This window comes from Spermophilus citellus (genome assembly GCF_964194105.1).
Source record: "Spermophilus citellus genome assembly, chromosome: 7".
Classification (NCBI taxonomy): domain Eukaryota; kingdom Metazoa; phylum Chordata; class Mammalia; order Rodentia; family Sciuridae; genus Spermophilus; species Spermophilus citellus.
In genome coordinates, this window is record NC_138188.1 from 62,831,647 (window position 1) to 62,845,577 (window position 13,931).

At 33.2% G+C, this 13,931-nt stretch overlaps 1 protein-coding gene across 1 annotated transcript in view; it reads right to left on the reverse strand.

The window, feature by feature from the left end:
* ZBBX (zinc finger B-box domain containing) overlaps positions 1-12,959 on the reverse strand; it is a gene marked incomplete at both ends in the record, with an annotated part of 121,096 nt that extends 108,137 nt beyond the window's left edge. The window contains 3 exons of the mRNA XM_081301908.1: positions 7,314-7,404; positions 9,677-9,790; positions 12,892-12,959. Of these exons, the coding sequence (XP_081158034.1) occupies positions 7,314-7,404; positions 9,677-9,790; positions 12,892-12,959 (273 nt within the window). The remainder of the gene's footprint in view (positions 1-7,313; positions 7,405-9,676; positions 9,791-12,891) is intronic.
* Positions 12,960-13,931: the final 972 nt, after the last annotated feature.

A 13,931-nucleotide genomic window follows, 5' to 3' on the forward strand; every position in this document is an offset into this window, starting at 1 on the left:
ATGGAGCTGGTCTTCTATGGACTAAGACCTGTGAAACTGTGAGCCCTCTAATAAACTTTTCCTCTCCTACAATTGTGATAATCAAGTCCTTGAATCACAGCAGCAAGAAAGCTGACTAAAACACTTACTAATCCACCGAACCCCTATTAATAGTCATTTAACTATCTTGTGCTTTAATCCTTCCTGAAAAATATTTCCCTCCAAGTGTCACATTGACTGAAACCCACCTTTTGTTCAATACCAGTTTCTCCAAAGCACTTCCACAGGAACTAGCTCCTTTTTCACTTTATTTCGCTCACCAGACAAGGAGAAAAATTTCTCCGGAGTGCTATTTCCAGAATATTGTTCCATCATCATTCAGCAAAGTCACCTCTACTGAAGGTCCCATTGTCCACTTGTCGACTTTACCAATACCTAGCATTACTTTCCACCTAAACTTCAGCAACCTGCTCAGTGTTTCTATTCATCATATTTCTGGATGATAATATTGGGCACTTTGGTGTCCATGTTTACTTGACATCTTGGTATTGAAGACCTCACACCAGCATGCTGACTACTGTGTACATCTGAATGCCTTTTCAGCTGCCCCACCATTATGACCAAATCCTGCACCAAGCAGCATTCTGAATGGCCACGCCTTCAAAATCTCAAACTCAAGAGTTTCTCAGTGCTCACCTTAACTCCTCATCACCTCTGTTAGACTTCCAGGGTCTACCAACTATTGTGATGAAACACTATCATGGGGTTTCCTACAAATCCATGCTGAATAATTCCAGTAGACCCTTATGGTTTGTCAGCAACCATTTATTCATTTGCTGCTAAACTCTAATCACAATTCCTACAGTGGCTGCTCCAAACTTTCTCCAATCCTAAAACCTCAGTTATCCTATTTCCTTTCCTTCATCTGAGAAAACAATACTGCCTTCAACATTCAAGAATGGTAGCTTCCAATTGTAATCCTCCACAGTATTCTTTCTTATCACCTGCCAAACCCAAACTCTAAATTTTATTTCTATTTCCATTTATTTTTTTCTTCTTTCTTTCTTCAGAGAAAATGTGTTCTCTTTCCTTAGTGAAGGCTTCTTAAATGAATCCCCTTTTCAAAGACTATACACCCAGGAACAGACACTTCTCATCTGCATCTTCAGTCTTTCCTCCAGTGGCACATAACTCAGCCTCTAAACTGGACTACATCATTTCCCCAATCCTAAAAAGCATTATATTAAAGCATTTCCTTGAACTTGTTGAACCCTTAAAATTTGTTCTCTGCTCTCATGTTCAGCATAACAAGTTTTTATTCACTGCCTCCCACACTTTTTCAAACTACTTGAAGTCTACTTTCACATCTAGTAATGACTTAATCATTAAATTCACATTTTGAAAATTTTCATTTTCCATAAATAGACATTTAGTTTGATTTTTAAGTAATATTACAAAATGATTTCACATACATCACCTCACAAACTGCTCTAAGCTCTGTGAAGTAGTTACAAATGTGGCATGTTTATGAATGTGGTAACAGAGGTATATAAGATTAAGTGACCAGCCTGAGATCACAGAGCCAATGATCCAAATCAGAATTTTAATCTATAGAGTTTAATACAAGATTTCTCAACCTCAGCACCACTGACATTTTAGAACAAAAGATTTTTTTGTTCTGGGGACTGGGCAGTTCATTAGTTCATTGTAGGATGTTTTGAAACACCCCTGGCTTGTACTAACTACATACATTAGCAAAAACAACAACAACAACAAAACAAACAAACAAAAAAAACCTTTTCAGTGGTAACACCTGAAAATGTCTTCAGTCATTGCCAAGTCTCTCCAGGAAGGCAAAATTGCCCCCTTGAGAAACATTGGTCAAAGTCGGTACTCTGCAGTGTTTTTTGGTTTTCACTACACAGTAGACAATATTGATATCTACATATTTTCTAAAAATGCGCTCGTTCACTTTCATCTTCTGTGAAATTGTACTACTAAGATTCTGCTCCTGCATTTCTTTTTCTTCTCTGGCCTTCTTCACCAGGATGTTGGTAAATTGTTTCAGAACAAGCCTAAGAACTGGCAATCCAAATCTTAACACTGACGCTTGACATTGAGCAAGTTATTTCACTTCTTTGAAGTTAAGTTACTTCCTCTGTGGCATGAGAATAACAAACTGCTATTATATAAGCACTTAATGAGGCTCTAAAAAGGAAAAACAGCTTAACTATTGACTTATAAACATATTTAGTACAACATTAAGGTTTTTGCCACCATACGCCACATACCCGTTTTCTTTGATCCTTATTCATCCCACCTCGTTGGTTTATACAATTTCTTTGGGACACAATCACTCCCCCAGCTTCAACTATCACATGAAAATTCAAACAAGCTTCTAAAATTTTAGTCCAGACTTTTTCTTCCCCTCTTTATGCTATCTCCTACTAAACCCTGATTGTGACATTAATTATGTTTGACTTCTTACTGATTTTTGGTTCAATATTTCCCTTTATAGTTCTTCTGCTTCCATTCTAAGTCATACACCTTTCATCTGATTTCCAGATTCTTTGAATAAACTTCCAGATAGTGTTTAGTCAGCTTTTTCAGTGCTGTCACTAAAAGACCTGACAGCAACAATTTTAGGAGGAAAGTTTATTTGGGGGCTCATAGTTTCAGAGGTCATAGTCCATAGATAGCTGGCTCCATTCCTTACAGCTTGAGGTGAGGCAGAACATCACGGTGGAAGAATGTGGTGGAGGAAAGCAGCTCACGTCATTACACTAGGAAGAACAAGGGGTGGCAGGGAAGGGAGCACTCTCCTTACCAGGACAAAATTAAACCCCATAGCCCCACTCCCAGGGACCCAGTTCTTCCAGCCACAAACTACCTGCATATAGTTACCACTCAATTAATCCCTGTCAGGGGATGAATTCACTGATTATGTTAATAATCTCATAACCCAATAATTTCATCTCTAAACCTTCTTGCATTGTTTTACACATGAGCTTTTGGAGGACACCTCACATTTAATTTTTTTTTTTTAATTTTGTTAATTTTTATTTCTTCTTTTTAATTATATATAACAGTAGAATCTATTTGAATATATTTATAGAAGCATGGAATATATCTTATTCTAATTAGGATCACATTCTTCTATATGTACATGATGTTGAGATTCATTGTGGTGTGTGTATACACACACACACACACACACACACACACACACACACACACATACATACATATACCCAGTAAAGTTATATCAAATTTATTCTACCGTCTTTCCCATTCCTGCCTCCCTTCCCTTCATTCTTCTTGGTCTAATCCAAGGAAATTCTGTTCTTCTCCTAGCTCTTGTTGGGGGTTTAGCATCCACGTGTCAGAGAAAACATTCAACCTTTAATTTTTTGGAATTGGCTTATTTACCTTAGCATGATAGTTTCCAGATCCATCCATTGACCTGCAAATGTTATAAAGTCATTCTTCTTTGAGTAATGGCTGAGTAATATTCCATTGTGTATATATAGCACATTTTTTTTCATCCATTCATCTGTTGATGGGCTTCTAGGTTGGCTCCATAGCTTAACTATTGCAAATTGCACTGCCACAAACATTGATGTGGCTGCATCACTGTAGTATGCTGACTTTAACTCCTTTAGATATATACCAATGAATGGTATATAACTGGGTCAAATGATGGTTTCGTTCCTAGTTTTTGAGGAATCTGCATATTGTTTTACAGAGTAGTTGTACCAATTTGTAGTTCTGCCAGCAATGTATAAGTGTACATTTCCCCCACATACTCACCAACATTTATTGTTACTTATATTCTTGATTAATTACAATTCTGATTTGAGCGAGGTAAAATCTCAGAGTAATTTTAATCTGAATTTCTCCAGTTACTAGAGATTTTTAACATTTTTTTCATATATATGTTGACCATTAATATTTCTTCTTTTTAGAAGCGTGGTTCCTTTGCCCATTTATTGATTGGCTTACTTGTTTTTTTCAGTATTAAGCTTTTTGATTTCTTTCTGTCCTGGAAATTAACACCTTATTGAAGGTGTGAGTGACAGAGATTTTCCCCCATTCTGTAGGCTTTCTCTTTATGTTTTTGATTGTTTCCTTTGCTGTGAAGAATCTTTTTAGTTTGATACCATCCCATTTATTGATTTTTCATTATACTCTTACATGTTAGGAGTCTTACTAAGGAAGTCGGCTCCTAAGCCAACATGTTGGAGTGTTAGGCCTACATTTTCCTCTAACAGGGATTCTGGTCTAATACTTAGGTCTTTAATCTACTTTGAGTTGAGTTTTTTGCAGGGTGAGAGGGGTTAAATTTCATTCTACTACATGTGGATTTCCAGTTTTCCCAGCACCATTTGTCGAAGAGCCTATCTTTTTTTCTCCAACGTATGTTTGTGATGCTTTGTCTATATAAGATAACAGTATTTATGTGGGTTTGTCTCTGTGTCTTCTATGTTATTCCATTGGTCTTCATGTCTGTTTTGGTGCCAATACCATCCTGTTTTTGTTACTATAGCTCTGTAGTAAAATTAAGTGTCTGCTAGGTGATGCCCCTGATTCATTTTTTTCTCATTAAGGATTGCTTTGGCTATTCTGGGACTCTTAGTTTTCCAAATTAATTTCATGACTGCTTTTTCTACTGCTATGTAACAGGAATATGTAATAGGAATTTTAGTAGGAATTGCATTAAATCTGAATAGCACTTTTGGTAGTACGGCCATTTTGACAATATTAATTCTATCTATTAAAAAACATGGGAAACCTTCTCATCTTTTAAAGTCTTATTCAGTTACTTTCTTTAGTGTTCTGTAGTTTTCATTGTAGAAAAGTAACACCTCTTTTGTTAGATTGCTTCCCAAGTGTTTTTTGTTTGTTGTCTGTTTTAGTGTATTGTGAATAAAATAGTATTCCTAATTTCTGAACACAATTGATTTACAGGTGTAATTTTCATATCCTGATACTTTGCTGAATTCATTTATAAGTTCTAGAAGTTTTTTGGTGGAGTATTTTTGTTTTTTTTTTTTTTTGAGTCTTCTATATATAAGAGCATATCCTTGGCAAACAGAGATAGTTTGAGCTCCTCTTTTCCTACTTGTATCCCTTTAATTTCTTTTGTCTAATTGCTCTGGATAGAATTTCAAGGACTATGTTGAATAGAAACAGTAACAGAGGGCTTGTTACTTGTTCCAGTTTTTAAAGGAAATGCTTTCAGTTTTCTCCATTTAGAATAATGTTGGCCTTGGGTTTAACGTATATAGCTTTTACAATATTGAGGTATTTTCCCACTATCCCTAGTTTTTCTAGTGTTTTGAACATGAATGGGTGCTGTATTTTGTAAAGTAAATGTCTGCTTCTACTGAGATAATCATGTGATTATTGTCTTCAAGTCTATTTATGTGATAAATTACATTATCAATTTCCATATGTTGAATCCACCTTGCATCCCTGGGATGAACTCCACTTGATTATGGTGCGGTATCTTTTTAATGTGTTTTTGTATGCAATTTGCCAGTATTTTATTGAGAATTTTTTGCATCTATGTTCACCAGGGATATTAATATGAAGTTTTCTTGATGTGTCTTTATCTGGTTTGTTATCAGGGTAATCCTAGCCTCATAGAATAAGTTTGAAAGGGTTCCCTCCTTTTCTACTTCATGGAATAGTTTAAGGATGATTAGTAGCAGAGCCAAGTGATCTTGCATGACCAAGAGATCTCAGAAAAAATAGGAAGTATAAAAGATGCATCTATTTATATTTATCTCACCCTTGACTAATTTCAATATTTTATTTTATAATTAACATGATGTTGGTAAGTTTTTATGTATGTGAATCAATAGAAGTACATGTGTAAGACATTTGTGCTTGAAATATATTCTTATCTCATGTGCTACATGCTAAAACACTAGTTGCTGTATGCACTATTAACTCCAAACACAATGGATACTTGAACATGATAAACCATCATAAATCATTGCCTTAATCTTGTTATCCTCCTATTCAAAGACTGTCAAGTAAAACATCAACAATTCTCAACAATTCTCAAGGCGTCCCATCTCCTGCCCAGTCTTTTTCTAAGCTCTCCTTCCACAAAACCCAGCCCTCTATGCTCTCACCCTCCTTAATTATAATGTTTTTGAGAATAGAAATTATAAATTATCCATAATTTTCCTTACAAATATAGTAAACCTTCAAATATTTCTAGCACTAAGCTATTATTTTTCATGCATACAGTGTTCATATACTAAATGATTATACATATTGACTTTTACTATAAATATTTTTAATATTTTTACATTACATAAGGACATCCTTGAGAACAAAGATGAACTATAAGACCAAAAAAAGCATTTCATAAATGCTAATAAATAACTAAGTCAATAATCACATTCAGTTGTCATAGTAAGCATTTTTAAATATTATATTTACAATATCATCTGAAATAAAAACACCATGTCAGAAAGATAATGAAACATTACAAGTACATTATACACCTTTGACTGTCCCCCCCAAAAATAAAGAAGCATATCTCACTAAGATAGTGACATTATAGAATCAAACACTTTTTTGAAGTCAAAAAGTTTAGAGGTACTGAGTAAGATGTTTGTAGATGCCAAGTGACCCAATGAAAGTTTAATGATTGGTACATAAAAAAATAAAAAATTGAACAAGTTAAAACTTATAAAGTCATGAGCCTTGTACTAAAGAATCCACAAACAAAGCTATTTTCTTTATATAAGCACACTTGCCTGGTTTTAATCTGCAACATAGTGCAATGATATATTTTACAACACACAGTAAAGATAAAGCAAATCTGTAGCTATGAAACTGAAACATTTTTTTCTTGGGTATCTTCATGCATGGCTTTAATTATATAAGAATAATTATTATTGAAGTATAAATCAGTAAACTAATATGAAATGATCTAATGGCAGGAATAAAGTTTATCATTCATTATATCAAATAACATTAACCTTCACCTTGATATAGAACTACCTGACTATATTCCACATACTTTAAGCTGAACCTGAACAGAATGAAAAAAATTTTGTTTGGAATTTAGAGAAATTTGGAATGGAAATATACACTTTAAGGTAAATTTTTGAAAAACAATGTCTACATTAAAAACAAAATATATCTAAATGTTGAAAGTTGCATACTTTCCATGAATCAAAATCTAATATTAGAAAAACTGATAAAACAAGAATACTGGATGCCTGAGTAAAGAATAGAATGCAAAAACTAAAATAATAACTTATTTCTTCTTGCCTAGCAAATTGCCTGAGAATCCAATAGTATCATCTTACCTTAATGGCATTTCCCTTATTTTGTGACATCACAGGTGATTGATAACCCAATTTGCTCACTTTTCCAGATTTCCAATGATATCCACTTGACCTTCAATATATATAAACAAGACAAAATGTAATTACTGAAAACATTTCTCCTTTTAATGAAAACAAATATATATTTACCGTTTCAGGAAATAGAAATTCATCTGTTAACATGTAACAAACCACTACAAAATGAAAATGAAATATCAATAATGGCTCAATATTCTTACTAATTTTAAAATATAGCTCTATCATACTGTGACTTTTGTGGAGATGTGAAATGTCCAAACAGAGCTGAAGAATTTCATTTTTTGACATTTACAATGACAAAAGATAATTTTACTGGTTTATAGGAAGCTTTACAGATTGTCATACAGTTTTAAAAACTAAGCATCCACAAATGTAAATACGAAAAGGAAGCAAAACAAGACTCACATATATTCAGCAGATCTAATAAATTGTGAATTTCTTATTAAGACTTCAAATGAACTCCCACATTGTAAGGTGACAGAGATTGCTAAGACAAATTTTAGTTTTACAATTTTTCAAAGTATTATTAGTTGTGCCTCGTCAAAATTTATCAAAATTACCAGGACAGGGAGTCTAATTATTATTTAAAATATAATGATATAACACTTTGCCTAACTTCACACAGGTAACAAATAATAAAGAGAAACAGAAGAACAGTAGTTTGAATCTTCCTGACCAGAGGGTGACATGTTCTCACTCTAGCTATGATATTTATTATCTGTGTAACCTTAGAAAAGAGTGTAAGCAGGCTGGGGTTGTGGCTCAGTGGTAGAGCACTCACTTAGCACAGGCAGGACCCGGGTTCGATTCTCAGAACCACATAAAAAATAAAGGCATTGTGTTGTGTCCATCTACCAAAAAAAAAAAAAAAAAAAAAAAAAAAAAGATTCTCTCTCTCTCTCTCTCTCTCTCAAAAAAAAAAAAAAAAAGAAAGAAAGAAAGAAAAGAAAAGAGAGTGTAAGCATTCCAAAACCTGAGTCAAGCCTTAGAACCTTTTAAAAAAATCATCCAAAAAAGGTTCCACAGCTAAGAAAAACTCGTTCTTGGAGACTGATTCCAGGGATTCCAATTCCCAGATGAATACCATGATCCATTAAGAAGTCCAAATTAAGTCCAAATTGATGGAGGTTAAAAATGATCATAAAGAGGAAATAGTAAAACACATAATAAACGCTGTCCTCTGGATGACAGAAAGTATGTGATGCCTGGATTTGACCAATGCTTTGGTTTTTACAGCATGTATGTGTGTCATGAGTGCAGCTCAGAGGTGGACTCTAAAACATTACTTTCAGAAGGGACATTGTAGGCATTCAATGGTCATCATTTTGATGACCAAGCAAAAGTAAATTTAATGTAAAAATTTTTGATAATATTTCATATCAGCAAAGGCACAGGAAATATAAACTCTCACATTCTTTAGAAAATGGTTATAAATTGCTGAAGACTATTTTGAAAACAATCTCTCAGCACCTGTCTACACATTGAGCTCAAATGACAGGGATAGGAATTTATCCCATAGATGCCCTTACATGTAAGAAAAATACACATTGAAATATATCCATGACAGCACTTATGATCACATAATACTGGAAAGTTAATCCACTTGTGTAAGTACAAAGAAAATAATTTGGGGGACATTTTTTTAATCATTAAAGTGGTATGAGAAAAATGCATTGGGATTCAGCCTCAAGCTAAGAAAATTATTTCCATCACACAGCTATCAGCTCTGACCCTTATCATCTTTATTTATTATTTTTACAATGAAATAATAGTATCAGTTAAAGTAAAAATACATATAAACACTATATTAGAGAGTTCTTATTAATAAACTATCAGCTTACTAATATTAGCTGAAGACATTTTAGACATACCTGTGGGTTTAAATGATTCTAACAGATGCTCATGCAAACTCCTGCCCCCCATTTTTTTTCATAAATAAACATGGCCTTAAAAATAAACTGATCTTCATGAACTCTTAATACCAATCTTCTGAGAGCAAAGGTCAAAGTTTCCATTGCTGCCCTAACCATTTCAGACCAAAAGTTACTGAGTGTGATATCCAAAGAGAAATATGAAAGGATAAAACCAAATGAAGTTCAGAAGAAACAAAATCATGGTAATTCAAAAAGCGATGTTCCTCATATAACTTGCACAGAAACAAAAAGTAGAGGGAATTTAATATTCCTTATTAGGAAAAATCAGAAAATATCCATCCACTAAACATTTTTATTGGAGCATAACACTGTAAAATAGTTCTTTACATAACTGAGTTTAATCCTCTAAAATTCTCTAAAATTTTCACCCACTTTGTCTCTTCCTTTTCTTTTTTCCTTGTTGATTGGAATTCTTGTAATTTCTTTTCCATTTCTTGGTTCTCCAATTCTAACTGTACTTTCTCCATTCGAAGTTCTTGAACATTTCTGGAAATATGAGATTTATATATAGAATATTCAATTGAAGTAAATAAGTAAAACTCCAGACAAAATAATTTCATATGATCTTTTGCTCTTAAATTAAGAGGTTTAACAATTAAAGGATGAAATATTTCAACTAATTCCTTTAGACTTCTTGAAACATGATCTTTATAAAGTTAGCATTTGACATTCATTAATATTCTCCTTAAACGAGGTATCTCTTTAACACTTTGCTTTTTCTATTACATTGCTAGAAATTTAAAATCATGATTCATTTTATGATTGAACCATGGCTTTATATATTCAAATATCTATTGCACATGAACAGAAAAGTATTTTCTAATTTCCATGCTCACTTTCTTCTAGTTGAATTCAAGTAGTTTAAAACTGTTATTTATTCCATCTAGGGAAAATATACACTTGTGCTGAACTGACAGATTGGAAACCTTAAATAATTTTCTACCTTTACATCATGTTTAGGAGAATAACAGCAGAGTAGATTTGGGACTTCTTAGGAAGAAGCCTCTATTGAGGTTTTGAACAGAATATTGTTGTGCAAGAAATTTTGGTAACACTACCTGAAGCTCATCAAGCTTTCAACATAAGACATTTTCCTCACTTCCCAATTTTGGATTCCTATCAGCATTGGTCATTGAGTCTCTTTTACAGATAGAAGCCAACCTAATTCTCTAGCTTTTATTATCTATCATGATAAATCCCTTCATAATTACATTTGTGTTCTCAATTCAAGTGGTAAGGGAAAACATGCACACTATAGCATGGAACCAAAGCAAAAAAAATAATGGAAATCAGAGAAAGGAACTCATTTAAAGAGGTGGTAAGCCATCACCAAAGAACAAGTGTGTCAACTGCGTTTCCCCAAGTTGACACAATCCAGGGAGATATCTCAAAAATGATGAGAGGAACAGTCTGTCCAGAGAGTTAAGAGAAGCTGGCCAATATAGAGGTAAAGTCTTTGTTTTCATTATATCTATTTCAGAACGAGACATTCAGCTTCTACTAAACACAAGCACTGAGATAGGTGAAAGGAGATAAGACACAATGGAGTTTCCTGAATGGAAGGGAATTCAGCCAAGTATGAGTTATTGTGATATAGTGTGATGGTGCTCTCATCAGGGGAAAGCAGGGGGCTGCCTAAGCACACAGAAAGGTCATGTGCCCAGCCCTGGACAGCAGAAACACTTCCTGGTGTAAGCTGAGACATAAAGGAAGAAAGAACTGAGCCAGTTAAAGGGAGGGAGTGAGAGCAGTGGTCCAGGAAGAAGGTAGAGTTCGAATATAGGTAGGAAAAAGTAATATGTAAGTCAAGGAAGTAAAAGTTCCTTCTGACCAGGAATTAAGTATAGGTTTAGAAAAGTGGCAAGAAATGGACCTGCTGAAATGGAAAGTGTTCAGATCGTGAAGAACCTTGTAAGCAAAGAGGAATTGGGATTTGTATTATAGATACAATGAGGATCATTAAGGGATCTTAATAGAGCTGATCAGACTTGCATTTATTTAGAAAGATCATTCTGACTGTATCATGGACTGTCAATTAGAAGGTGCCGAATTGGTGTGAATATACTATGTATACAAACAGAGATATGAAAAATTGTGATTATATACGTAACAAGAATTGTAATGCATTCTGCTGTCATATATAAATTTTTAAAATTTACATTAAAAAAAGAAATATAAGAATTTTGAATTAAATTTTTTAAAAAAAGAAGGTACAAGGCCAGAAGCAAAATAGCTAGTTAAGAGGCTTTTCCAATAATCCAGAGAGTAGAAAGGTTATGCTAATCTGATGGAGTAGGGGTAGGGGTGAGAAAAATCTCCTCACTATAGCCTACAAGTTAGTCATTATCTAGACCTTGACCTTCGCTCCAACTTGGACATGTCTATAAACCAATCAGACATGTCTGAAAAGTCCCAAAACTATATAGTATATGTACCTCTACAAATTTCATCAAATAGCTACCCAACAAGCCACATCTCTCAGACAAAAGTTTGATATCTCCTTGCCCCAGAATCTAGGGCCATGTTCTCCCAGTGTTTATTTATCATACCATGCTTCATACTATATTGTCAATGTAATTTTACTTCTTCGTATCCTCTGCACTCTATTTGAGGGCAAAGACTGACTTCTTTTTATATTAACTACTCAGTACAGTGTGCATAACATGTACCTAATAAATATCAGTTTTATGAATATTTACAGATATGGACACATAGAATTGAAACATATCACTAAAATATTTTTTAAATGTATAAAGGACATTTCTCTATACTAGAAAAAAAGGAGAACTAGTAATTAGATGGCCCCCGTTACCACCAACACAGAAGGTAATATATAATAATGATAATGCCATATATTTGTGTATCACTTTCCACAATGCTTTTACAACCAATATCTTAAATATGGAGAGAACATTATGAAAACTCTAAAGACATGGAATAACCACAGGAAATTAATCTGAATCAGAGGACTCAGAAATCCAGATTAAAATTGGCATTCTGTCTCCAGGTCGGGCTAATTGGCTCTTAGTGATATTTGAGAGGAAGCCCCTAAGTATTTCCAGTAACTCTAGGGACCTCAAAGGGAACCAATGTGTTGACCCTTCCTATACCCCTAAAATGTCCTGAAATTCTCAAGATACCTAGAATTGTGTGGCTCTTGCTATAGGCATATGCATGTCAATCTTGGACAAACAGTGCTCTTTCTGGGAAGATGCAGTCAACAAAAAGTCATTTAGAGGGCTAAGATGGGTGCTTTCTATTCTCTGTTTAAAGTCTCCAATATTAATAGTCTCCTATTTGAAGTTTCTCCTTCTATTTCATAATGGTTGTTTTTAACTTTTAAATAAAGGTTACAATTTTTTTAAATTTTCTGTTATAATGCTTCAATGGCTAATGAGCCCCAACTTTATTTATACCTTTCACTTTGGTTCTTGTGGAATACACAGTCTGCGTTTTCAAAACTATAATAGATGTATAATATTTAAAACCTATTCTCTTGTAGATAAAAACAAAATTTGAGTTTAAATTAAAATATACAAAAAACTAACAACTATTTCTATCTAAGAAATAAATATATATGTACTTACTTATATTTTAGCTTTACAGAATTTCCAGGCTTTCCCCACGGAATAACTACAAAGTCTTTGGTGTTCATGATTATTATTTTTAATTATTCTAGTTGTGAAAACTTCTGAAAAAAAAAAGACCAAAGAATTATGCCAGAGGTAAAGCAGTATAAACTGCAAATTCAAAACTACATATAATTAAGGAAAACTTTAAAAACAGAAATCATTTTGGGAAAAAGGCTAAAAAGAGTTAATAGCAAAAATTATCATAGGTTAAATATATTACACATTATATAAGTGTATTGCACATCTAATGAAACTGATATTTCATCAATATTTATATATAACAAAAGATGGGAAATATTCAACTAAAAATGAAGCTAAAGCACATATACTGGATCCTTCTATGAATAAAGGATGAAAGTATCTACTATCATGTGCCCCATAACATTTCAGTCAATCACAGACCACATATATAACATAGTCCCTTAATTTTATATTACCTATTTGCATCAGGATCATCTTACTCTAAGTACACTCTATTATGTTTCCACATGACAAAATCACCTAATGTGCTATTACTCAAGACATATCCCCACTGTTACACAATACATGACTGTATAGGAGGTATTTGTTCCCATTCAAAAATAATATGCAAAGAGCTTCAATATAATGTAAAATGAAAAGAACTTTTAAGATACAATCCAAAGCAAAAAAACTGGTTTTTTACTTATATAGCAATGTAAAATGAAAAATTAAGGTATGTAATAATTACCCAAAGGCATTCTAGTATCCCCATTTATCAAAGAAAATTTTAATGATTCTCTTTAGCTAAGATCTGAAATTAGCATATTTCAAAAAGAATTTTTCAAAAAGAAATGAAATAAAAAGGATTTTCTGCTTAACTCTGAGCTAACCAGAAAATTAAATTATTCAGAACACCCTGTTTCCTGAGTATCCCAATATTCATGCTTCTATAGTAATTTACTCTGTATTGCAAATTACGGTATCACATGCACAACTATTACATTTTATATAAATAAATTACTACATTCCAAAAG